The sequence below is a fragment of the Mustela putorius genome, unplaced genomic scaffold (assembly GCF_011764305.1).
Source record: "Mustela putorius furo isolate JIRA1106 unplaced genomic scaffold, ASM1176430v1.1 tig00003834_pilon_pilon_pilon, whole genome shotgun sequence".
NCBI classification, from domain to species: domain Eukaryota; kingdom Metazoa; phylum Chordata; class Mammalia; order Carnivora; family Mustelidae; genus Mustela; species Mustela putorius.
Genome location: NW_025421987.1, coordinates 95,578,890 through 95,605,227, shown reverse-complemented (window position 1 = coordinate 95,605,227; position 26,338 = coordinate 95,578,890). Strand labels below are relative to the sequence as shown.

Genomic DNA, 26,338 nt, shown 5'->3' with positions numbered 1-26,338 from the left:
GAACTTAAAAAGTCCTTTGACTTTGGCCAAGGAACCTTTATAAAGACGTGGCAGACTGAGAGAGGAGACACAGAGGGAAGAGCACCCCCTCCCCCTCCCATAGCTTCCCTGTTTCTCCTCCCGCCCAGCTCCAGCCCATGCTTTGAGGGCCTCATGCACAGGCCAGTGGACCCTGCAGCCTGTTCGTCAAGCTCCTTCGACGCCTCCTGCGGATGGAACCTTCTGACCACCCTTTGGAGGCAGGGCCTGAAAAAGTCCTGAACCTGGAGGCTGGCTCAGGGCTCTTTGGAACGAGAATTCCAGAAGCATGGTCTAAATGATGGGTCATGGGCTCTGGGCGTGAACACAGCCCCTTCCCCTGTGATTCCTCCTGCTGTGGGTGGGGTGTGGTCAGAGGAGGGCTTTAGCAGAGGCCTCGGAAGGCTTGTTTCTCAAAGTGTGGTTCCCCTGACACGCTTTGTAGGCCCCACCTGAGTGCCAGGTAGAACGGCTGCCTCACTCCACACCTGTGAATCACGATCTGTTTCTAACCAAATCCCTAGAAGCACAGGCACATCCCCATTTAAAAAGAAGTGCTCTAAAGCACAAAACCCAGGGGGCAGAGTTCCTCTAGGCCATGTCTTGGGGGTCCTAACAGTACGAACTAATAAGCAGGTGCTTGATAAATGCCAGCTATGACCCAAAGCAGGCCTGTAGTTGCCACGTGGGACTGCCAACTGGTTCACCGAGATTTCATTTCCTCTTTCTGGGGGGCCTCTGTGGCCTGATTCTGAGGACGGCCAGATGGTTGCCTGAGCTAAGTGGTCCAGTAGAAGACACCTGACCCACATTGGGCGATCAGGTGATTCTCCCAGGAAAACCCCAGACAAGCTCTTGGGAGTCCCAGTACTAGTAAGTTACAGCAAACGTCTTTCCTACATCTGGGGGTGCCAAGTGCTCTGTGGGATGTCCCACATACAGTAGAATCTGACCATCTCACCAGCTGCTGTTTCAGATGTGGAGATGGGACTCAGATGCTTGCTGACTCTCCCAAAGCTTCTAGCCAGGAGTGGCAGCCCGGGAGAGCCATATGGCAGGGAGACAATGTGGACAGTTTCTGAGGCCCAGGTCCTGGCCCAGCTTGCTGAGATACGGCAGACCTCCCAGTTACAGGGTCGAGGATAGTGGGAGTGAGACCCAGCGCTGTGGCAGGGCTGCAGGAACGAAAGGAGGAACAGTAGAGGAGCCAGGGAGAGCGGAGCACAGGGAACCTCCACCTTCCCACCCAGAGCAAGGCACACAAACGAAGACCAGTTCCCCACTGCTGCACACCTCTGGACAGGGCAGAGGGCGGGCCCCTTCCCTCCTCCACAGTGAGTCAGCTAGGAGCCAGTTCCGAGTGGAGTGGCCCGAGGCCTGGGCTGGTCCCCGACTCTGGCTCTCAGGGAATGGGGCTCTGAATGGAAACTGCCATTCTGGGCAGGGGAGCGTGTGGGGCAGGTAGGCCTCTGGCCACCTGAGAAGACAGGTCAATGAGCAGCAGAGTTTCTGATTCCAGGCTTCAACAGGTACTCGTTGTTTTGCTTTATTAAAAAAAAACAAAGCAATATCTTTTCTTAGCACTGACACAAAGGTGGCCCCATGCTGCTGTCCTCTAAAAACCCAACGACACCTAGCGTTCATACAGGTCACACTTTCCGTGGCTTATAGTTCCTGGTGTCACCCCAGTGCAGCATAGCCAAACAAATACACGCTTACTGCACAAATCTTTAAACAAAAAAAGAAAAAAAATCAAACAATCATCAGGTCGGAGAATCACTCAGTGCCCTCAGGGGAGAGGGTACAAGGCTTGGCGGTGTCCTCCCTGGCTGCTTCCCCAGCACGGTGACTAGGGCACCTTGGGATGGCAGGACTGTGGCCAGGATACTGCCAGGGGCTTCGCAGCTGGGAGATGGAAAGGATCCACCCCCACGGCTGGGGGCGAAGCACCAGGAACCAGCCTGTCATCGGCGTCCCCAAGGCCCCCGCAGATCCAGCCGCAAATAGCTCCAGACCCACGCGGCTCCCAGTCTTGAGAGGGTGGCTTGCTCGTTTCTCCTCTTTTTTCTTTCCTCAGGGAGCAAAATTCAGAGGAAGAGCTGGCAGTTCTGGAAATTTTTCTGGCTCCCCTGACAACCATGGCAAAAATGGAGTAGAGAAGACCCTCTGAGGCTCGGAGAGGAGACAGAGGGACCCTTGCTGTGTCCTGAACTAGAGCAGGCTGAGACCACCTCCTGCTCACCCCTGAGGTGGTGGGGCTCCCTGCCGGCGCCTAACCTGGGCCTTGGCACAGCCCGTACCTGCCTCTTCAGAGGGCTTGGGTGGCCCGGGAGGCCTGGGCCGCCTGCTGTTCCTGGCCTGCAGCTCTCGGCAGTCCTCAAGGCTGAGCACTTGTCTGGAGATCACTACTGTGCTACATGTCGGGGGGCGGGGGCGGCCGTGGGTGTCACATGCGAGGAGGAGGAGGGGACACACATCTTGAGATGGAAACTCAGGGGAGCTGAGGACACGAGGAAGTCGCAGGAGCCATTTCCTGTGTCCGAGGAGCCCTTAGGGATTTCACTCTGTGCTCCTGGGCCCCTGTGCTCCAGCCCAGCCCCATCAGGTGTCCCGTGGTCTGGGCCAGGCCAAGCCACTGAAGACAAAGGCTGTCTGTGTTCCAGCAGCTTCACCTCCTGGGCAGGCCTGGTGGAGCCTGATACAGCGGATGCCTCCAGGGACAGACCCAGAGACCTGAGGAGGGAGACTGTGGGCGGGCGTTAGAGCCCAGACAGAACGGGGCTCACGGAGGTCCTCGGGGGCCTGTGCACTGCCCGCAGGGCGAGTGGGAGCCCCCCCAGCGCGGCAGGGCCGGCCTGGCAGAGGGGGCCGTGTGGGAAGCCGGGCTCAGCCTGTTTCCTTGGTAACTGGCCTTTTCCAATCCGCAGCCTGGCGAGGCGGGGTGGTGGGAGCCCGCCAGCCCGTGGGTGCGGCGTGACTGGGAGGCCGGCCAGCGGGCGCCTCAGGTAGCCGCGGGCCAGGTGGTGCCGGGGAGGCGGGGGCCGCTTCACGCGGGAGTCCTGCTCGCATCCAACTCGGCTGCAGGCGGGGGCCCCTTCCTTTCACATTCGCTTTTATTCCGGTTTGAAGCAATCACAGCAGCTTCTCCCGGTGCCGGTGCCGGCATCGCAGCTCCGGGGCGCTCCAGGGTTTCTCACCCTTCCTCTCCCATCCCCCGCGGCCCCAGAAGCGGGGAGAACAGCTTATTTATAGACATTCCAGAGTAGGTTTCCATTCCGAGGGAGGGCCGGGCTTGCCCGGGGCTGCTTCAGAGGGCGGGCTGTAGGAGGGCGGCCGGGAGGCCCAGCAGCAGCAGCAGCGCCGGCAGCAGCAGGGACAGCCCAGGGGTCGGGGCCGGGGCCGCTGCGGGAGCAAACACACGCGGTCAAGGCCTCCGCGCGCGCGTGCGCGCGCGCTGGCACCTGCAACAGCATTTGCAGGCAGCTGGCACTAGCTCTCGCATCGTGACCCAGGGGGTGTTTCTGTGCCCTCAACTCACCCAGGCTCCCCTTTTCTGCCCTATTACAATTTTTCTTTATTTATTCATTCCTTTCAAAATGAGACCTCATGCTATGTATGGGGCTGCCTCAGTCCTCTCTGCACCATTCCTTGTAGCCTTCCTTTCCTTTATCCAGGCCCCTCTGGGCTACACAGGCACTACTTCCGCTCTGTCGGGGGCCCTCCAGCTCAGACCACCCTCCCACCACGCCCACCTCACTTTGATCTCCTAGAGCCACTCAGGGCATCCATGAATTCACTCAAGGACTGGCGGTGCAAGGCTAGGAGGGATGCTGGGCAGGGGAAGGGCATGTGGCGGAACACCTGCTCCTCCTCTGGAAAGGGGTAACCTGCCCACCCACCGCCAGGCCAGGCCCTACCTGCACCTGAGCACTGCTGGGACAGCATGCCTTCCAGAGCCTCCACGTAGGCCGGGCCCAGCCAGTCCCGGTAGGTGGTTTTCTCCCCAACAGGCACCGCCCGGATCGTGGCATCCTTGAAAAGCAGGTCTTGGCCATGATAGTTGGAGGAGTCAAACATTTTGAAGCCATTCTTATTGTGGTCATCTCCAAACAGGTCCTGAAAGCACCACAGGCAGACCCGCCTTTCATCTGGGCTTGCCCACCACTACTCAGGGGCTGCTTGCTGTTCATGGCTCTGACACCAGGAACCAAAGAGTGAGGACCTTCAGGGCATTGACATTGACCTGACATAAACCCAACCACTCACTGAGCTGTCGTCAAAGGGGATCTGAGTAGAGCTATGACAGCAGCTACCCTAGAAAGAAGGTTCAAAGTGGCCACCAATCTTTGGGGGGACGGGGGACTCATGGATGCTTGAGATTCTGAGGACAGGTCAGCCTTCTCTCCAGGAAAATGTGCATTGCCACGGGGTTCTTCCCCACATCACATCAGAGGGGAGGTGGGAGAGAGGAGGGGAGGTGGGGAGGTGGGAAGTGGGGGCTGGTTGGGAATGAAGGGCCCTGTTGTCAGACTGTCTGGGTTCCTTCCAGATGTATATGAAAGCCCAGCCAACAGGATTCGCAGAGGGGCTAGATGTAGAATGCGAGAGAAAGACAGGCGTTCAAGATGACTCCTGAGGAAATGGGAAGTCTGGAGGTGCCACTCAGAGCAGCTGGGGAGGCTGAGGGAAGCAGGGCAGGCCAGCTACAGGCTTGTTTGGGCCGAGGAGCCTGTTAGAAATCCTAGTAGAAATGTCAAGCAGGCAGCTGTTCAAGATGGAAGGGTAGGATGAAGGCAGGCCGGAGGCTGTGTTTGGAAGCTGTCCACGTACAGAGGACTGTTAACGACATGGGGCTGGGGAATGTCAACAGGAGAGCAGGCTCAGGCGCAGGGTCTGGAGTGGAGCCCTGGGACACTCCGTGGTTACAAGCCAGGAAATGAGGAGCGGCTACCGATCCTGAGAGGAGAGCCAGGCGGGTGTGGCCCCGGAGCCAAGGGGACAAGTTCCTCCAGCAAGTGGGAGCTGTGGCCAGTGCTGCTGAAGAGTCAGGGAGATGTGGGCTGAGAAGCAGCCACCGGACTTAGCACCACACACCCCCATAATCTTGCTCAGGGCAGGTCCGTCTGAGAAGGAAACATTAATAAAGCAAGACACAGAAGCGATAGTAAAGGAATGGCCTGATTAAGTGAAAATCTCTGGACTTTCCCGCAGCATTCCTTGGTTTGCTCTGGGTACGCTGACGCACTGGGTGCTCCAGCTCAACTCATCACCCACCCCCCAGTGATGAAGCCCCTGCCCTGGCTCACCTGGGCCTTGTCCAGCAGTCCATACACAGTGAAGATGTTGGTGTCCGGCCGGACCATGACGGCGTGGGATGGCATCTGTGCCAGATTGCAGGCTGCAAACTGGGACACCTCGGCCCGGGCCCCATTGGGACACAGCAGCTCATAGTCCTCTGACCTTAGCTGGGCAGCCCAGGGCTCAGAATTATGGCCTGAAGGGAAGGAGCAAAGGGACAGAGGAAGCGAGAGGCTGCTCTCCTCCTGGATCCCCAAATCCTTGACCATGTCTGGCCAGCTTCCCAACTCCATTCCCCAACTGCTCTGCTCCACTGCCAGGACCCACGAGCCCAGAGGGGCTGCTAACACTGGTCAGAACCACTGTGGGTAGAGCACCTAGAATGATGCTGGCATTTTACAAGCACCTGCTCTAGCCTCAAGACAGTAACAGCAAGGGAGTGTGACCACCCACCATTGCACAGGTGGAAAAACTAAGACTCTTAATCAGTCCCAGGCAAAGAGCCCCATCTAGGTGTTCCAGGTCTTAGGCCTGGTATGACTTGGGTAGGGGCCCACAAAACTGTGTTTTAAACCAGCAACCTATTGAGGCTGAAGCAGGGGGTCACAAGGGCTTCCTGAGAAACACTGCTCTTGGGAATCACATTAGTTTTGTGTCTTCAGGTACTGACTCAATATCCACCCTCTTCCCATTTCCAGAAGAATTCCACACGGGCCCTCAAGTAGAGATAAAAATAAAGGGCAAGGAGTGGCCTTGGGAGGTGGGGGCCTCTTGAAAGGGCCCCTCCCAAGCCTATCACAGGACTGCAGAGGGCTGCGGCCAAACAGGGCTCCTTGGCTCCTGTGGGAGCCCACAGCTCCCTCCTCCTGAAGGATCATCCCAAGTGTCCTCAATGGGAGCTGGGCATGGGTGAGGGGTGGTGGCAACAGGGCCTGGGAGCCCTCCCAGCCTGGGTGACCTTCACAGGCAGGGTGGGATACAAGTTTTGAAATCCTGATGTTTTTTTCCCTGCATGTCTTGCTTCTTCTCCACCAGTCTCCTCCTCCCCTTCAGACCACATTATGCCTTTCTGCACTGAGTTTTTGGAAAGAATTTCTCAGTGAGAAAAGACTGAGCCTCCAGCATTTGGGGTTTCAAAGCCTGCATGGAGGTACTGTACGGAGAAAGACCAGCAGGTGCTGAAGGCAAAGTGGAACAGGAGCAGGGAGGGGAGTGAGGCACGCTTAGAGGGCCCCACACCCTTACAGGACCCAGGTGTGGGCTCGGGCGGGGGGGGGGGCTGGGGCATACAGTTTGAGGGTGCTTTTTCCCAGGTGGGGCCCAGGAAGGTGACTGCAGAGAAAAAGCCACCCATGTGATGGGAATGGGCGCATGCCCAGCCTGGCATGGCCTACCAGCTGCAGTGATTTCCCTGCATGAGGAACTGACCCGCTCAGGACAGAAGCCTGGATGCTGATGTGGGCTGAGGACCCCGCCACTCCCACCACACACCTTGGTGCTCCATCAGTGCCCCGGAAGGAATCTCTCCCCATTGACAGAGGTGGAGTTTCTGCCGTTTTGGTGGAATGGAGATTTGGTTTCTAGATTGGTCAAGAATGTCATGTGTCCTACACACCTGGACATGTGGACTGAGATCTGTTCTGAGAGGACCTTGGAGTCCCTGGGGTCCCCCATGGTCAGAGCCTTCTAGCCTCGGTCTTCCCCAGCTGCTGTTCTGCCCCAATCCTAGCAGGACCCCCCGCCTGGACCATGCTGTAGATGGGGAACAGCTCTTGGGAGGATCCAGCGCCGCTCTGGCCCCAGCCTCCTCACCTCTGCCCAGTCACGTACCATTTGTGTTTTCGAAGACAGTCGTGTGCTTGACAAAGGCGACATCCCCTGCATTCTCAGCCAGGCACCTGCCATGGGAGAGGCCAAGGCCAGTGCTGGCAGGAAGGCCTGGCCTCTGCAATGGCCCTAGGCATCCCCTACCCCCAGGTGGCCGTGGTACCTGAAGGCGCCGCTGTAGCCGTAGTACCTCTCCTGGCTGTTGCCCACGCACTTGTTTCGGCCCTGCTCATCCCCCACACAGAGCTCGCACAGTGGGGATGGGTAATTCTTGGCGTTGTTCACAGGCACGCAGCTGGCACTGAAGAACTCGCTCACAGCTGGGGCGGGGGTCGGGGGAGGGCTGAGTCGAGGGGCCAGCAGAGGGAAGGGCAGCAGGGATGGGAGGGCCTCCCCTGCCCCCAGGTCTGCCCACTCTGCCTGCCCTTGTGTTTCCAGGGCATCCATCAGCTCCACCCCAGCTCAGAGGGGCGCATCTCCTCCTGTGAGCACTGCAGGGATCAGGGAACTACAGAGGCTGTCCAGATACCGGAACCCCATGCACCACTTCTGGGTTAGCAGTCACCCAGGCTTCCCTTGGACTCTCTCAGGGATGGGGAACTCACTACCTCATAAGCTCTTCTGTTCCAGTCAGGCCAACTGCCCAGCTGTAGAGGAGTGGGAACAGCCATCCCTAACACTCCGTGTATGCTTGTGGAGGTGGATTAAGAAAAAATGTGGTTTTTTCCTGAGGTGCCAGACGGGACAGAGGTGTGTGCATAGTCAGCCCAGGATCTTGCCAGCTTCCTACTGCCTTCCTTTCCCCATGACTGTATGTGATTTAACACATGGGGGGGGGCTGGTTATGGCATATGGTAGCTGCTTGGTAAATGTGTCTTCTTCAGCACTTACACAGATGGCTGGCCACTTTCCATAAAGGTCCCCCAGACACCCAGTGGCTGCCAGGATATGGGGACAGCCCCATGACTGGACAGTGACCCAGCCAGGCCCAGAGCCCAGGCATGCCACACCTGTTCCTCATGCCTGCTCGAGCCAGTCCCCCTCTGGGTAAGTGGCAGGGGCACCATGGCACCCCACATAGAACCAAATAGACCCCCCGCAGATGATTACGAGTGTGGCCAACAATATTTCCCAACCTTCCCAAGAGAATGGGGCACATCAAGGATGAAAAGAAAATCTCTCTGGGCTGCTCTGTGAGCTCCTGCTGGGAGACAGCTCCCGGACCCTCAGACACCCCCACCCTACCCCCGCCAAGGAGTTCGCACATGTGCATCCCTGCAGAGGGCAGTACCTGTGAGGACGTCACAGTCCTTGGGCCGGATGAAGCCCCTCTGCACCAGGGCGCCCACGGGGATGTCCCAGCCTGCGGGGCTGTGGAACGCAGAGTGGCAGGAGCGTTTTCCTCGGAGCTCGTCCAGGGTGAAGGCGTAGGAGCTGTTTCGCTTTACCACAGCCACCACGAAGTAGGAGTTGCTATTGTCCTCCGCTGTGGGGAGGGGATGCCAGTGAGGCCTCTCACCTGTGCATTCCTGGCCTGGCCAGGCAAGACCCTGGGGCCGGTCCCCAGGGACCTTCAACCCACTCCCTAGGGTGCCTGCTGCCTCAAGCTATGGTCGACCCCATGCACCTCTCCCCGTTTAGTGTCCCAGCCCCAGGGGCACACCCAGCAGTGGGATCCCTGCTTGCCCCGCAACCAAGGCTGAGAAGCAGCCCTTGGCTCCACTTTTCAGAGTTCTGACTCCCCCAACACATGCCCCATCATTCCTCACCCGAAGGGATTTTTCTTTCTTTACACTCAGGTGGTGTTTTTCGCACCTCCTGGGAGAAAGGTGGAGGCACAGCTGAGGGCCACTGAAGCATTTTTCCTAAGCCCAGAGACTCTTTACATCCAAGTGAAAGGACCTGAAGTCACCACTTAGGAGGAGAGAGCACCAAGGCCCCAGCGCAGGCCACCGGAAGGGGGCGGTGCCCCAGGGCCATCTTCTATGACCCCAGTGGGTAGGCGGGAAAGGCAGAGGAGGCCCTCTCGTTGAGGGGGTGGCAAACACTCCACCTGTTTTTGTACGACCTGGCTTAGCCATATGAAACACTTTTTGTATTTTTAAAGGGTTGTAAAAAAAGTAATAATAAAAAACTCCAAAACCACCAATGAACCTGTGGCCTGCAAAATCTTAACATGTTTACTCTCTGACCTCTTACAGAAAGGTTGCCCACACCTGCCAGGCTTTTAATGATTCGATGGGGAAACTGAGGCCTGAGGCAGGAGGGCTTGCCTGTGACAGAAAGCAACCCATCCCAGAGAAAGACCATGAAGGGGAGCTTGGGAAAAGGGCCCGGGGGTGGGGGTGGGGGGAGACTGATGATATCCAGAAAAACTCTCAGCTGCCTCCTAGCAGTGAATGGGGCCGGGCCCCTATACTCACGGGCATAGTGCTCCCCCGCCGCTGGGACTAGGCCGTGTTTCTTTCCTGCTGTGTAGATGTCTTCGCCCTTCAGGGTCACTGCATCGATTTGCCCATTCTGAAGGGGGACAAGAAAGAGCGACTGGGCAGGGGAAGTGTCGGGACCTGACAGAGGTGCTAGGGTTGGGTCTCTCGGGCTCTCCCCCCTGGGGACCCCCTTCCCCCTCCTTGTGGGATGTGTGGGACAGAAGGGGGTTTGGAAGACCAGAGACGGGAAAGTAGCTGGCACTAGCACTCCATTCTTGGGGGGTTGCTGTTCCTGTTGTCAGAACTGTGCACGATCCCTGCCCTCCCCAGAGACTGCAGCCCACAGATGCCTGCGGTGCCATGCTGTATCCCCCCGCCCCTGGCCAAGGGCTGGCCCACCACACAAGCCAGTACATATTTGCTAAATGCCGATGCGAGTACATGAAGGAGCCAGACCTCAAGAGACAGAAGTTTCGTGGTTAAAGCTCTGCCCCAGGGAGCAGGAAGGGCCCAGGACCCTCTCCTCTCCACCTGCCTGAAGCCCCCTGGTCTCCCCCGTCCACCCTTTCTTGCCCATTCTGAAGCCTCTGGACAGGTTGCCCCTTGGCTCTAAATAGGGGTTAATAAGCGAGACACAGTAGTGCGACAAACCCCAAGGGAAAAAAAGGGGTGGGACAGGGGGAGAGAGGGGACACCTGCCTCCCAGAAGGCGCCCCAGGCCATTCGGGCCCAGAAGCATGAAGCTGTGATGCTGGAGTAACAGGCAGTGGCCTTAATTTCTGAGCCCAGAGCATCCACCTCTGGGGGCCCTCTCTTCCCCCGACCCAGGCCTCCAAGCCACTGTGGGGGCAGGGTGGACCCACCCCAGTCCGGCTGACAGCCCTCTTCCGTGGACCACTGTGGCTGGGAAGCACATGGGAGTCAGAGATCCACTGGACACCACCCCGAGAGCCTGAGAATGAAGCATTTCTGAGTCTCTTGCTGGGGTTCTCAAGGAACCACCCAGTCTGCTCCTTTTCTGAGGGACACTCCCTTGGCCCTGTTTGAGACAGAGTGAAGGCTCTTGCCCATAGGGAGCTGAACCCTCCCCTCCTGCCTCTCTCCCTGTTTTCTAGCCCATGCCCTCCCCCTCCCCCACAGGACAGCCTGCCCTCCCCCTCCATTCTCCCCTTCCTCCATTCCAGCTGAGCACCCCTCCCTCAGCACTACCTGTGGTCAGGGTCAGGGCAGCCTCCTTGGGGCCCTGGGGCAAGGGGCTCCCCACCCTGAGCTGGGTGACTGAGCAGGTGGCTTCTCCAACCTCTGCCAGCTTCAGGTTCCCGGCAGTGGTCACACCCACCCCGTGCTGCTGGGAGGGTTAAGGGAAGGGGTCCACGGAAGTCTTGGCACAGTGTACAGCACATGGCACTCGCATGCTTGTGAGGCCGTCCTCTATCGTGATCCTGGCCTCCTGTTATTTCTGTCCACTCTTCTCTTCTTGGTATCTAAGTCAATGGGGGGCAGTGTGGACACTTCCAAGGGGCAATGGTCTGGCCTGTGCTCAGGGATTGCCCTGAGAAGGGCTCCTCATCGTAAGCCCACAGGCCCCACATACTCGCTCATAAAAAAGAGGCAGGAGGCGGCAGGGGGCTCCTGGGTAGTGCAGTCTGTTCAGTGTCCCACTCTTGGTTTTGGCTCAGGTCATGATGGCAGGGTCCTGAGATCGAGCCCCATGTTGGGCTTAGCACAGAGTCTGCTTGAGACATTCCCCCTCTCCCTCTGCCCCTCCTCCTGCTTGTTTGCCCTTTCTCTCTAAAAATAAGTAAATAAAATCTTTAAAAAATTGAATGAGAAGGGAGGAGTCCAGGAACCAGGCTGCTGCTGTGACCACTGTAGCCACCTTGCCTGCAGGGGCCCGGAGCCCCCTCCAAGCTCTGGCCTCAGTCTCCAGTCAGAGAAGCACAGCAGGGCAGGGCCCTTACCTGTGGCTGCAGAGCCAATCAGCAGGTGCCACAGACCATGTAATGGGCCATGACAAGCTTAGAAAAAAGGCCTAGGATGGAGTACTATGGAAACTACCAGGCACACTGTACTTAGTGAGGGTCGGTAGTGTTTCGTTTCATGCCTCTCTACTGAAGGCCACAGGACAAGCAATGTCTCGCTGGGCCCCTCTCCAAATGTTCCTTCTGCTCTCAGCTCCCCCACTCAGCGAGGAAGGGTTCCCGGGTTCCTGAAAGGGGACAGTCCCCCTCCCCCACTCTCCTCCCCTGAAGTGGGGTGGCTGGTCCCTGCCAGTCCTTCTTCCTCCCTTTTCTGAGGCTGGCACAGAAGACCGCCTATGCTTCAGACCGGGTGGTGCACGGCAAGGGCTGCGAAGGACCGTCCTGGGCACAGCCATGGCCTGGCCCCCCAGCCCACTCTGCGCCCTGGGCACAGCCCCCACCTGGATCCATTCCATGCAGTGCTGGGGAGACTCGGCCGACACACACTGGATCTCTGGCTTGAGCCTCTGCCGGCTGAAGGCCACAGCCATGTCTCCACACTTCTGGATCTCGGGAGTGGACAGCACACACCAGCGCAGATAGTGAGGCAGCCCTGTGTATGTGTGTGAGCTTGTGGTCACCACCACACTCACCCGCTTCAGAGGCTGTCCCCGAGCGTGGCCTGTGGGGTGGAGTCATGGGGGCTTATACCTAAGTAGGGAGAGCTTGTAGTCAGGCCCAAGGGAAACTCTGGTTCTTTCCCTCATTAGCTATGATAATTAAGTTATTTTACCCTCTGATTCGGTTTCCTCTCACAGAAAGGGGATAGCTGTGCCTCTTTCACCAGGCTGTGAGGAGGCCCGAGGGGAGATCATGGCTGTCGTGTGTCTGAGTAGCACGCTGTCTCCCTGACTATAGGGGGCAGAAGGCAGAAAGCCCACAGTAGACTAACAATGGTCCAGTCAACAGACAACACCCGAGCCAGGGCCTTGGCCATGGGGTGGGCAGGAGGCGGGGTGGGCAGGAGGCAGCGTGAGGCACTGAGGAGAGAGCATGTTGGGATTTGATGACTTCAGTGTGGATAGGCAGAGAGATGCTTCCAAGACACGGCCTGATGGTCTGGATCCTACCCCTTGGAGCTGATGGGGCATCCAGGATACAGCAGGCCAACCATCTCTGGAGAAGCTTCCTCTCCAAACCCCTAGAGGAAGAGAGGTGGAGGCCAAGGGGCACAGCCTCTGCGGTGAGTGTCCTTTCCCAGCTGCCTCTCCAGAAAGCACTGCATGCCTGTGGTCAGACTGGGCTGGAGCTTGTGGGACAGGGGACAGGTGGACTTACGGTTGGGGTCACAGAGGAGGCCCTTCATGGCGTGCAGGTACTCGCGGCCCAGCCAGGCCTCATAGGTCTGTGTGGCGATGGGCACCAGCTCGGAGGTGGAGTCTTTGAAGAGCAGGTCCTTCTGACCGTAGGCCTTGGAGCTGAACATCTGGAAGCTGCTGCTCTCATGGTTGAAGAGACGCTGTGTGTCGGGGAGAGGAGAGGGGGCTGGGGAGGTGTGGCCAGTGGGGAGGGCAGCATGCCCCTTCCTCTCAAATCAGCCTGTGGCTCCTCTGGCCAGGCACCCCCACCCACATCCTCTGCGCACCCCCAGTGCACTCTGCCTTATCACACCGAGGGCCCAGGGTTGGAATGGGACTGAGGATGTAGGACGGGGCTGGCCATGGTGGCACAGGTTGGGGGCAAACGTACCTAGAGCTTGAGTGCCCAGGGATTGTTGTGCTTATAAGTATCACCTTAACACTATTCACATTTAACCAATGGTGTCCTTTGACATTTGTTGGCTTTGTCGTTTTGTTCATGGGCCCATAGACTCTGGGTTTACTTCTAAGAGCCACAAACACGAGCAGATCTCTTAGAAGGGTGCCCGGGTCGCCGCTCTGCCTCTCTGGCTAGCCCTCCTTGCTCCTGCCTCTGGCTGCCAGCTCACACCCTTGGTCCCTCCTTCACACTAAAGCTGGACACTACAGGGACCTCCCTAGCTGTGGTCTGGCCCAGGGTGGGTCTCTGAGTCCTGCCCCCTCTTGGCCTGGCTGGCCAGCCCATTGATGGCTCTAGCTGAGCTTCTACCCTGGGAAGAGACAGGGAGGTTCGGTACCATCTGGAAAGCTGTGCAAGGGTGGGGGGTGCCCTGAACTCACCTGGCCTTCATTGAGCAGCCGGAACATGAGGCTCCCGTCTGCATCCGCCCGGATCACCACGGCATGAGCAGGTACCCGGGCCAGGTGACATCGCCTCCACTCGGTGACATCAGCTCGGCTGCCATCCCGGCACAGCAGCTCAAAGTCCCGGGACAGCAGTGCCTGGCCCCAGGAGGGAAGAGTTTTCCCTGGGAAGATGGGAAGGCTGTGGTGAGCCAACTTCTGTCCTCGGTGGAGTTATGGGAAGGGCCTCAGAAAGGCCCAGGAAAGGATGGGGAGGGCCACAGACTCACGGTGAAAACAAACTCTTGTAGGAGGTGAAGACCAGAGCTGGGAATGACAAGGAGCTTGGGGACTGCATTCCACAAGGCCAGGTATCTCAAGAGACTGTCATTATTGACTTGCATTTCCAAACCCTCACCAGTTTCTATAAAGCTTGTATTGGCTTAGACTTATGTGGCTTAGAGGTATGTGATGGTAATACAGCACGTGTAAGCAGGCCTGTTCATTAACGGTAAGACTAAGAGACTCAGGGAAGCTTGGGGGGGGGGGATGTTGCCAGGAGGTCCCTGCTGCCCTTGGACACTCAATTAGACTCTGAGCAGGTGGCAGGGGCCACTGCGGGAACAGAGCCAGACAGAATGGACCAATGGTAGCCCAAGAGAAAAGGGTAGTTTTCTCCAAAGCTTTGCCCATGCATTAATCCAGTTATTACTCTATTTGTGTTTCAGGATATTTACTCCAAGTCGTTTTTTCCATTTTCTAACCATTTCTAACACAGTTAAGGACTATCCGATAGGCAATCTTGTATCCTGCTACCCCCCCACTTTTTTTTTTTTTAAAGATTTATTTATTTATTTGACAGACAGAGATCACAAGTAGGCAGAGAGACAGGCAGAGAGAGAGATGGGGGAAGGGAGGCAGGCTCCCTGCTGAGCAGAGAGCCCGATGTAGGGCTCGATCCCAGGACCCTCAGATCATGATCTGAGCCGAAGGCAGAAGCTTAACCCACTGAGCCACCCACGGCTGCTCCTACTACTTTTTAAAAAGGTTTATTTGAGAGACAGAGAGAGAGAAGGGGGAAGGGCAGAGGGCGAGAATCCCAAGTGGACTCCCTGAGCACGGAGCCTGAGAGAAGGCTCTATCTCATGACCCATGAAATTATCTTCTGAGCCAAAATGATGAGTCAAACACACAACTCAATGAGCCACCCAGGGGCCCCACTACTGTTTTTTTTTTTTTTTTTTAAAGGAATGATTTAAGTAATCTCTACACACAATGTGAGGCTTGAACTCATGACCCCAGACCAAGAGTTGCACACTCCACCAACTGAGCCAGCCAGGAGCCCCTTGCACCCTACTTTTTTTTTTCACTTGTCGTTTTAAAGTATTTTTCCCACCCTTTTGGAAATTTTCCGTAAAACTCATTTATAATAGAAAGCCAGATTTATTTGAAAGAGTGACTATGGACACCAAATAGGAATATTAAGAAGTCTAATTTTAGAACTGTAACTCAACAGATGGTCTTATAGAACAACATTTTTAAGACTTTTAAAATTTTCAAATGAGGAGGATAAGCCTCTACTAGGAAATAGAAAGGGTAAAAATAATTTGTGGGGTCATGAAAACTCTTCACTCCCAAACCCCAAAATTGAGAGTTATAGTTTGGAAGCCTCCACAGAGGTCAAGTTTAAGGTCTGTGTGATGGTTTCAAGCCTTCTTAGCAATCACTCTGTGTCATTCTCGCCTCCCTCCCCAGCTCTCTACTTTTCATCTGCTGCAAAGCCTTTGTATGGAGCTCTGGGGATGGTCTGGCCTTCCCCCATGACACAAATGCACCGTTTAGGTATTGTAATCTGCCACTCCTGTTCTTCAGTTGGAATGTCAATTCCCACTTTTGCTCTTACCAATCTTTTGCATAAAATTTTAAAAATTATCTCCTTAGACTTCCTTAAATTATCAACATTTTATCCTATTAATTAAAATTTTAAAAGATTTTATCTGTCAGATCAAGAGGGAGCATGCGCACAAGCTGGGGAAGGAGCAGTGGGAGAGGGAGAAGCAGGCTCTCTCTCTCGGAGCAAGGAGCCCAATGCAGGACTTGATCCCAGGCCCCTCAAGATCATGACTGGAACTGAAATCAAGAGCTGAATGCTTAACCAACTAAGCCATCCAGGCACCCCTACCATCAACATTTAAAAAAAGCTGATTTTAGGGGCACCTGAGTGGCTCAGTTGGTTAAGCATCTGACTCTCGATTTCAGCTCAGGTCATGGTCTTAGGGGCACAGATCTAGCGCTGCACTGGGTTCTGTACTCAGTGGGAGTCTGCTTGAGATTCTTTCTCTCCCTCTTCCTCTGCCTCCACCACCCCCCTTAATATAAATAAATTAATTAATTAATGTTAAAAACAGCGAATTTTAACCCCATACACCCCTATTCTTTCTCCAACTTTGACATTTTCCCCTGCTTGATCTTGAGGCCCAAGTCCCGGCTGCCCATTTCCTCCATCATCTTGCCCTGGACATAATCCTATGTGCTTCCTTCTTTTTCAAATCTGGTTTATCTTGTTTGCCTTCTTGAATGTCAGACCACATGACAGACCTTCTGCTTTTAAAGGTAAAGGTTATGATAAAAAAAAAAAAAGACAATGATCAGACATTATTGAACAGGCAAAACTAGAGAGACAAAAGTGACTGGTGAATGCCAGAAGGGCGCATCAAGGAACTTACAGGGTGGAAGATTAGTCACAATCACTATCTTGACTGCAGTGGTAATTATGCACCTGTGGTTATACCACTGTATAGCCTGTACTTCAAAGGGTGCATTTTGTTGCATGAAAATTGTATCTCAACTTAAATAAAGGATTCTTATGCGAATCCAAATTGGGGCATGTTCTATAAAGTAACCAGCCTGATTCTTCAAATATGTCAATGCCAATGTAACTGCTGAGCAGTTACAGGAAACTAAAAAGACCTACAACTAACTACCGTGTGAGATCACAGATTAGGTCCTGGACCTGAAAAAAATTGCTACAACGGAAAGAATTGGGACCAGTAGTGAATCTGGACTATGTGCTATAGATTAGATAATGGTATTGAGTCAATGTTACAATTACTGAATTTGGTAACTGTGCTGTGGCTAGGTCCACATCTCCTTGTTTTTAAGAGATACGCACGAAAATATTAAAGGGCATGAGCAGGCAAATGTATTCTCAGAGAAAGAATACATATGAATATAGAAAGAATGATAAATCCAACGTGGCAAATGCTTCAAGTTGGAATCTGGGTAAAAAAAATAAACATGGGTGGGAGGATGCCTGGGTGGCTCAGCTGGGTTAGCATCTGTCTCTTATTTTGGCTCAGGTCACAATCTCAGGATCGAGCGCAGGCTCTGGGCTTAGTGGGGAGTCTGCTTGAGATTCTCTCCCTCTCCCTCTGCCCCTCCCCTACTCTCTCTAAAATCAATCAATCTTTGGAAAAAATGGGAATTCTCTGAATTATTCTTGCAACTTTTCTAAAGCTCAATTATTGCAAAATTAAAAAAAAAAACTAAATGACGATAAATGGATCTACATAGAACACTAACCCCATTTACCATGATCTTCTTACGGATTAGAAATGGACGGCTTCTCCAGATAACAGGGGGAGGAAGGGTAGATAAGGATTCATACAGAGACTTGCACAACTAGGACCCAGTCTTAAAGTGGAAGCCAATGCCAGACACAAACCAGAGCAGGGCAGCCGTGTCTACCAGCCCCCCTCGCCCCACGGAGCCATTTGAACTCCGCTCAGAACACCCACCTCTTCCTTCCAGGGACAACTACAAGGCCCGAGATGCTGCTCCCTGGGGCTGACCCCTCCCACTCACCATCCGTGTTCTCCAGCACCGTGCTGTGTTTCACGAAGGCCACATCCCCAGCCCCTTCTGCCAGGCACCTGTGGGAAGAAACTGTGAGCCTGGGCGGGGCTGAGCTCCTCTGCCCTCTGGGAGGCATGTTCTGGAATGGAGGGGTCTGTCTGGTGGGCCCATTTGGGGCCCCAGCCAGCTCTCTAGGTGGAAATACTGAAGCCAAGATGCTTAGAGGGGCTCTGCAATCTTCCATTCCAAGCTCTGCTGAACATGGACCCTCATCTGTGGACAGAGGCAGCTGTCCCACAGCTGCTGGGGACTCCTTCTGGCCCCATGGACGGCTTACCCAAAGTACCAGCTCTAATCAGGTGCAGAGCTGAGGCCAGCCCCAACGACCAAGACATCAGGGTCCCTGCCACATTTTTCCATGCTTCCCACCCTCCCTGCTGGTCCGAGGCACCAGAATGGGGACCTGAAAGTGGCAAAAGGCTGTTTTTGCCATTTTCTTCTAAGTCCTCATCTCTAAAAATACCAAACATGTTGACTTTGTGAGCAAACCCAGCCTGGCGTATTCCAGTTGGACGTTTTTAAACTAAGGAGGCACATGAACTATATAAAGGGCCCTTTGAGGAGATGGAGCCAACGGGCCACTCCCCTGGGGCCCTCGCAGTGCCTTGCTGTTTTCCACCCTCCCGTGGCCTCCGGGGCCCCCACTCTGCTCCTCACCCCCCCCCCACGCCCTCTCACCGGAAGGCCCCGCTGTAGTCGTAGTATCTCTCCAGGTGGCTCTTGTCACACACCCCCTCCCCAGCAGCGTTGCCCCGGCACAGGCGACAGAGGGACTCCGAGTAGCTCGTTTCTCCTGCCCCGGGCACACAGCTACCCCCAAAATAGTCACTGACAGCTGTGGGGAGGAGGAGGGAGAGGGAGGCCCGTCAGCCACCCACCAGCCCCCCAGGACGGCTCACCCTCCTCAGGCTGCAGTGGGGCTGGGCCCCCAGGGATGTGCCGGCCCTTCCGAGCTTCAGTCTGAGCAAAAAACGGGGGGAATGGGACAGGCCAGTGATTCCCAAACTGGGGCCACAAAAGCAGCAAGGGGCGTTGGAGAAAGTAAAAAGTTATCTCCAAACCACTACATACAACAACTCTTGCATACATACTGCTCCCACTGCAGGTTTCGCTTCTAGTCAGTTATACGTAATCGATGAAAGTGGGGGAGAAAAGAAATTATGACGTAATGCCTACAATTTCATAGACAAAGCTTTTCAAAACAGGTGGAGGGGTATGGGCAGGAAGGCCTCAATGGGGAAGTGGTCAGATCTGCATAGTCCTGGGGCCCTTGCCAGCGCTGTGATCCAGCGTCCACCCTGTGCACAACCATTCGTCCTGTACGCGGGGTCTCCTCAGTGTCACATAAGGTGAGGACTCTGGTGCACCAGCCTGCTAGATCCAGCTCTGCCCCAGTGGGCTGCCTTTCCTGGTTTTCTTTTGGCATCATCCCAGGGGAGTGGAAATTCAATACATGCGCCAACTGGCTGCCAGACCACCCATCCCCGGCCACTGTCTGAGAGGACCGGGCCTCCATGCTCCCACGGGTCGTGCTGGTTGACATGGTAGCTGAAGCTGCTGGGGGCAGTGTATGATGTGTCCACGCACAGGCGCGTGCTGCACGGGCTCGTGCATGTGTGCGCACACCGCAGTTTTGTGTGCAGGTGCGTGCATGTGCCCACAACCAACAGCAAGGTGCCCCCAAGGGGCATGAAGTCGAGCTCATTTATAAGAGCAGCTCCATGCAGCGAGGATGTACTTGGGGACACACATCACATGGAAATGTCCTCTGAGCTCTTGCAGCCCTGGCAGCGCCACAGCCTGGGACTCTGCATTGACCTGTTTGACAGATGGGGCACTGAAGTTCAACAGGGCAGAGTCCCGTACTTGAAGGCGGCTATGCTGGGAAGGGCCGACATGTACTACTCTCTGACAGCAAAGTCTGGGCTCTCCCGCGACTCTCCCACCAACTCCCAGCCCCTGAATTACTGGTCACGGAGGGGACAAACCAGGAGGCAGCACTCGTGGACGAACTGTTGGGGGTGTATGACCCCTCAGAGGGCAGTTCACAAATGTGGCTGTCAGAGGTCAGTGGCCACATCATGGTCTGGAACACCCTGTGGACAGACTGTCAGAGTGGGGTGGCCAGGAGAAGCCCAAAGCAGGACAAGCAGGAGATGAGCCCTGGCCCCTGGGCTGACGGCTGGGGACTCCAGCCAGGCACATGGGGCTTCAGCTCACTCACCCAGCGTGTGTTATTCTTGACAACCCCTCTCGGATCCCTCTCAACTCTCACTGGAGAACGTTCTAGTGGCAGGACACCCCTCTTCTCACTGTAAGTTAATCAACTGGGGAGCTGTAGTTCTCTCCCCAGTTGTGAGCTTTCTGGGTGCAAGCTGGCAGCTTGTTTGGGGTCCTGAAAAAAGTTTCTCATCTGTCTGAGGACGTGTTTCTGGAAAAGGGGACCTGCACAGGTCTGCAGCAGGTGAGAGCTGCTCCCTGGGCATCACCCCCTCCCAGCTGTGGGTGGGCCTGTGCTTGGCTGTGTCCTAGGGTCCTGGGAGGAGCAAGCGAGGGTCATGTATCAACTACCCCCAAGAGCTGCTCCACCAGAGCTTTATTGTGACTGCCCCAGGCTGGCCAGCACTAATGAAGAAGGGGTGACACCACCACCCGGGGGTCGGGGAGGCCCTGGAGGAGGAGCGATGGTGCTGCTCCTTAATTATGGGAGCCCAAGGGAGGTCACCCATCAAGAGAAGTCAGGGCAGTGGCCAGGAAGGAGACCCAGTGCCCCTGCAGGGGAAGCCCCTGCCGGGCCCAAAGCCCTTACCCTTGAGCACGTCACAACCCATGACAGACAGGCGGCCGCTCTCCACCAGGTAGCCCACTGGCACGTTCCAGCCCACCGTCCTGTTGATGCCCGTGTGACAAGACTTCACACCTCTCAAGGTGTTGATGGTCACGTGGGAGCCCCTCTTGACCACAGCGACAGCGTAATAGGAGGTACCGACCTCTAGAAGGAGGGACAGGAGAAGAGTGAGGGTGGCAGGAGAGAAGCCACGAGAGGGGCTGAACGCAGGTGGGAAGGCTGTGGGAGACTGGTGTGTATGCATGGACATGTGTGTGCACAGCTGCCTGGGCATGTGTGCACATGCGTCCAAGTGTGCAGAGATGTACACAAGCATGTGTACATGGGCTTCCCGGCTGCTGGGAGCGCAAGTGGGTACAATCCACGTTTCAGCATGAGCCCCAGCCCCCTCCTGTCTGACGTGGCAGGACACCATTCCCAGAGGCTCACTCCTCTCCTTTCCTTGCCGTCAGCGGGCATTTGGCTAAGTCTCCATCTGTCAGTGGGGCTCTGTAGCCACACAGAAAGCAGAAGCAGCCTCAAGTCTTGTGTTCTCCCAAGTCCAGGCCCCCTGGAGGAACGCAGAGGGAGGGAGGGGGTGCTATCGTGGTTATGGGGGCAGAGTGGTGGGAGGAGCATGTGGGACAGGCAGGACCTTCACCTCATTAGGTGCTGAGAATGTAGAGAGGAGAAGGGAGGGGGAAAGGGGAGGGAGAGGGGGAGAGAGAATAGATGAAACTATCAATATTCCAAATCACTCAGAACCGTGAATGGGATGTATGTGAGTGGGCAGCCCTGCAAAAGATTCCCCTGGTCAAATGTGGCCCACAACAGGCCATTCAGGCAGGACAGGGATGACTCATCCACGGGGACTGATGACCAGAGGCATCACATCCTCCCTCCCCCCAGTCTCCCCGCCCCCCCACTACCCTGTAGTGGTGGGATGGCCACAGTCAGAATGAGTGGACTTCTAGAAAACAAAGCCAGTGCTATTTCTTGCACAGCTGAGCTAACGTCCTGCCAACCTAGGGAGCCTGGCCTGTCCCTTTCCTCTGATGGACCCACCATGCCCTCTCTCTGATTCCTTGAACATACCAAATTCTGTCCTGCCTAGGACCCTCAGGGTTCAGCTGCAAGGTCACCTCAGAGAAGTGAGGTGCCTTCCTGTCTGCTCTGTTTCAGTAGGTTCCCCCACATTCCTTCCCTTTCTCCTGGGGCCTTGACTTCCTCCACAGCACCTCCCACACGGTAACTACGCTTCTTTGTGTTTATTTATTCGCTACTGGACTCCTGCTCTCTGCGGGCAGGAACTGGCTCTTTTGCTTGTGACTCTGTGCTCATGACTGGTAAGCAGCAGGGGCTCAAAGTGTGAATTAAAGAGGGCCATTGAGGCAGGGCAGTTCCTGGCTTCTGAGTGGAAAGGCTGGCTGGGTAGACTGTGTCCTGTGTCATCTGATGGTCATCAGTTCACCAAGCAGCCCAGTGAGGCCCTGTGCCGGGTACCAGGTACCAGCAGCTTTACAGAGAGGAGCACCAGGCCCTTCCTCAAGGGACTCACTGCAGTGGGACAGAAACAAAAAATCCGGGAGAACAGGATCTTAACAGTGTTGAGTCAGAGCTCCGGGAAAGCAGGAAAGAGAAGCCCTTTCAGGGGAGCTCTCAGGGGTGACAGCAAGCTGGGCTGTGACAGGGGCTAGTCTTCTGGACAACAGAGGTGGGGGACGGAGCTCCAAAGGTGCAGGGACTGGGGGAAAGAACTCCTATTTCTAAGCACACACCACAGGTCAGGTGTGCCCATGCTGACTCATCTGGTCTGTGTGACAGGAAAGTGTCACTGTCCCCATTTTCCAGTCAGGGAAGGAAGGCTGTTCAAAGTCTCAGAGGCTCACAGGAATGGGCAGAACTGGGATGCGTTCTTCCTTTGTTGGGCTCTCAGGTCCTAATCAACTCCTCAGCCCTATTCCTCCTCCACGTTGCTTCTGACAGGGCCGCTGAACTTCGGCCCAACTTTGGCAAGACATGGGGCAGCCCCTCAGTGAGAGCTTGTGGGTGCAAGTTACAGGGGTGATGGGCTCCCCACAGGGAAGAATGGACTCTGGTCAGCCCAGTGTCTCTGGCAACCCTGCTCTGAGGGGGGTGTTAAGAGAGACTTAGCAGCGGGGGTGTCTGTAGGTTTGTCTGGCCTGGATCCCAGGACTGTTCTGGGGACAGGGCTCCTGACCAACTTGAGGGCTGTCGGTTAGGCCAGGTGCAACAAGGACACACCGCAGAGAGACAGCCTCTTCTCCTCCCCGCCAGCCCAACCCCCCACCCCTCCGCCCGCCCTCTGACCTTGATCATATACTTCGCCCACCACAGGCTTCAGGCCGTGCTCCTTCCCTGCCTCATAAATGGCTCCTCCATCCAAGGTGATGGCGTCAGCCTCCCGGGCCTGCTGGGAACATGCGGGTTAGTGCAGGCTGGCCACCCTGGCCCGTTCAGCCAGGAGCTCAGGGGCATCCATTAGTCTGCCCAGGGCCCCTTGAAAAGCCACAGAGGTCCACACTGGTCCTGTCTGTCCGGCCCAGGAACCCTGCCCTGGCTTGGCCTCGTACCACCAGGGCCTAGAAGGCTTACCCTTTACCAGGTCCTAGGTGACAGCTCTCCTGGGCTGAGGGCTTGCCTTAATTATGTCATTTAAAAATGATGGCTTCTAATGGCTTTCCATAGTTAAAAGAAAAATAAGGCCAAACAAAATGGCACAGAGTAAAAATCTCCCTCGTTTGCCTGTTTCTCAGCGCTGACTCCACTGTTAACCCGTTTCTCAGGTTTTCCAGGATGCAGACGGAGTCCCATAAATGCCCTCTTTATTTTTTCCCTTTTCATTTCAGACACAATGGCAGTATGCTCTTGGTGTCCTGAGGTGCATGGTAAAATTCTAGTTCCTCACCATGGAGCCTACCTAAGCCCACAGCCCGTGTGTGACTTGGATGAGGTCTGGGGAGAAATCAAGGGCCGAGCTGAAGTGAAAACCCAGGCTTCTGTCCACACCCCGTTTTGCCACCGAAGTCCGAGTTCTGAGTAGCATCAGGGCTGGCTGAGCATATCTGCAGCCTAGCACTTCTTTGCAACCCCCCTTCACTCACCCAGGCCAGGCGGGGGCGGGGGGGCATTTCTCCTTCCTGAGAAACTGCACAAGCCTGATTCTGGAAAACCGCCCCCGGAGAGGTCTTTTTTCCGGGCTCCCCCTGGTGGGGTGGGTAGTGTCCCCACTCTAGCAGGGGCCTGGTGGAAGGGAAACTCTGCCTCTTCGATACCTTTCCCTGCAGGGGCCCATCTGAGCCAGTGCCCTCCTCCCTGTGGCCTCCCAGGGGCTGGGCACTGGCAGGATACAAGCCGGCCCTTGTTGCCTGGGGAACTCCAGAGAGCCTCAGCCTGGCCCTGGCAGGGGAAGTCAGCACCTTTCTCTGTGAATGATGCTGTTGTGCGCTCCCTTCTGAGTCAGAGACCTCCTGTCTGGTGGAGTGAGGGGCTGGAACTCACCGCAATGAGCTGGATGCAGTGGTCCACTGAGGTGCCCTGGGTACATACGACGGGTGGCTGGATCCCGGCCTCTTGGAAGGCTTTGCTCATGTCACTGCATTTCTGCTGCTCCGGGTCTGAGGTGGTGCACCACCGCACTTCCATCCCACTGAGCACTGGGGGCACGGACCAGTGAGGCCCAGAGGCCCAGTGCCCCGTCCACAGAGAGCATCCCCAGCCCCTGCCCCCGACCCCCCAGAAGCTGTGTGACCCCCTGAGCATGCCAGTCCCACGCAATAGCCCTGCCCTCCCACTGGGAGATCTGAGGAACAAAGAGGTGTCACAGACCACAGAGGTCTGTGCGTGTAGGGACATGCACCCCCGCACTTGGGGCAGATGGGGTGGCTCAGGACCTGGAACTTTACAGAGGCCAAGGCAGGGGTGGGGGGGTGCATCTCCTAGGGTAGCATCAGCTAGTCATAAGCCTGCTCACTGGCCTGGAGAGCAGCCTGCTGGGTGGAAAGAGGATGAGGAGTCCTGTTTGGTTCCGTGACCAGTCAAGTTCCTGCCCCTGTTCTGGCCCCTCTGGGCCTCTGTGTCCTCCAACCAGAGGGCAGTAGGGTCTCTCACTCAGTGTTCCTTAGCCCTCCTCACCAACTGGGAATTGAGATGGGAGGTGGTGGCAGTGGGCCTCAAGTTGCCTGGCGGCCTACCAGAGCGTCTGTGATTACAAACCCACCCTCAGGCTCCCCTACCCCTGCCTAGGGGAAGCTGAGGAAATCAGCAGATTGAGCGCAAGTTTCTGCTCCTGGAGAAGGAGCTGGTGACTTTGGGCAACTTATTTGACCTCTCTGAACTTGCTTTGTCATCTGAGAGCACAGATAAGGAAATCCATCTTCTGTGCTGAAAAAGACCTATGTAGAAAGCCAGGAGGCACAGGTCCTCAGTGGCCTTTTGCTTAGGTCCCTCCTCCCAGTGGGACCCTATTGGGTCCTGGCATCTGACCAGATCTGAGTCCCAAGAGAGCTCCCAGCCTGAGGGCCCAGCAAAGTGGCACCGGATTTCCTTGGGGTGGATGCCTTTGGAGACCCAAGATCCTCCATCCACCACTCATGTGGCCCAGCTCTGGGTCCTGTTCTGGGCCCCCAGTGACCAGGCCATCCTCTTGTGGCAGCCTGTCCTTCCCAACCCCACCCCAGGGGTCAAGACTGCAAGTTCTTCCACAGCCTACCTTTTGTGACTCAACTCCCCCCAGCACCCTGTAGTGTGAAATGGCCTCCCCCTCTCCAGAGACCCAGGACTGCCCCTTGGTAGGCCGGGCGGGCAACTGCAGAATTGCGACCGCGGTGGCGGGTCCAGTGTATTCGTTGAGATCAGAGCGGTGAGGCCGTCCAGTGTTCGGCGACCCTGCCAGCAGCTCCCCGAGGTCCAACCTCACCCCTCACTGCGCTGGTCCTGGCTGCCTTGGGAGGGGGCGGGGCAGACACGAAAGACCCAGCAGCACCTTCCTCCTCCTCGCACCTTGCAGAGCGCCCTGGGGCTGGCTCCCGGTTGCATCTTCCGCCCCTCCCTTCCAGTCCCTTAGAATCTTCTCTCGTGGGGGCTCGGGAGAAGCAAAGGGGCTTGGCCCCCAAACCTTGCTGGAGCATCCACGGCTATCAAACGCGTCCATCCTCCCAGCTCTCCTCCTGATCTTCTAAGGCTCTCCCCCCTCCACCCCCCGACTGCTTCTCTCCTTGGCCAGTCAGAAGGCCCGCTTTTTCAAGGCCCCTGTGAATGCCGTTTCCTCCAAGACGTCCCAGGCAGCTGAGGTCGGAGTTAGTTCCCTCGGCCGCCTTCAGCTGCGGTTGGCACCGTTCTACGCCTCCCCTCGTTCCGGGGAGATACGGATTCAGGACACACTTCCCCTCCTGCTCCCAAGGCCAGGCGGCCGGACCTCACCTGTGCGCAGAGCGAGGAAGAGCCACAGGACCACGCTTCGGCCCCGCATGGCGCGGTCGGGAGCTAGCGTGGGGCCGGGTTGCGCGCGGGGGGGTCTAGCTCTAGGTCTAGGTCTGCCCGGGTCCGCAGCAGCCGGGGCTCTCCCCCTCCCTCCTCTTTAGCCCTGGCCTGTTCCTACTTAAGCGCGGCCGGGGCGTGCCTTGGCCGGGTCCACGCCCCTCGGGCACATCCGCCCACCCCAGGCCGGACACCTGGGAGGACCATGCGGGTCTTGGCTCTCTCTCTCTCTCTGGCGCCCCCTGCTGGAACCTCGGCCGCCCTTAGTGACCGAGTCTAGCCGCTGACACTCGGGGTCCCCGGTGTTCCTCTGTCCCAGAATGTCAGGTGCCTGTTGTCTGGGGGTCTGATTACTCCAGTTCA

The 26,338-nt window shown here is 56.4% G+C and overlaps 1 protein-coding gene across 2 annotated transcripts; it reads right to left on the bottom strand.

The window, feature by feature from the left end:
* Window positions 1–1,531: 1,531 nt before the first annotated feature.
* Window positions 1,532–26,132, bottom strand: MELTF (melanotransferrin). Of its 2 annotated transcripts, none has more exons than XM_004745324.3 (16): window positions 25,919–26,132; window positions 23,999–24,153; window positions 22,808–22,907; window positions 20,459–20,641; window positions 18,328–18,484; window positions 17,599–17,666; window positions 13,732–13,919; window positions 12,872–13,052; window positions 11,995–12,146; window positions 9,567–9,663; window positions 8,435–8,629; window positions 7,307–7,463; window positions 7,147–7,214; window positions 5,325–5,512; window positions 3,942–4,134; window positions 1,532–3,420 (listed from the first exon to the last, which is right to left on the bottom strand). In XM_004745324.3, the coding sequence occupies exons 1-16, from the start codon at window positions 25,965–25,967 to the stop codon at window positions 3,326–3,328; spliced, it is 2,226 nt and encodes a 741-aa protein (XP_004745381.1). In that variant the 5' UTR covers window positions 25,968–26,132; the 3' UTR covers window positions 1,532–3,325. The 2 variants fall into 2 exon arrangements, with proteins under 2 accessions (XP_004745381.1, XP_004745380.1); XM_004745323.3 differs by having other exon boundaries at window positions 3,936–4,134; window positions 25,919–26,131.
* Window positions 26,133–26,338: the final 206 nt, after the last annotated feature.

What these genes read in the sequence shown, in the direction of transcription:
- MELTF (XM_004745323.3), bottom strand. Translation starts at nt 25,967, where the DNA reads ATGCGGGGCCGAAGCGTGGTCCTGTGGCTCTTCCTCGCTCTGCGCACA. An exon ending in GGTGCTGGAGAACACGGATG is followed by an intron (nt 13,920 to 17,598) that starts GTGAGTGGGAGG and finishes CCATCTTCCCAG; the next exon opens with GGAAAACTCTTCCCTCCTGG. An exon ending in GGACTGTGACGTCCTCACAG is followed by an intron (nt 7,464 to 8,434) that starts GTACTGCCCTCT and finishes CCCCCGCCCCAG; the next exon opens with CTGTGAGCGAGTTCTTCAGT.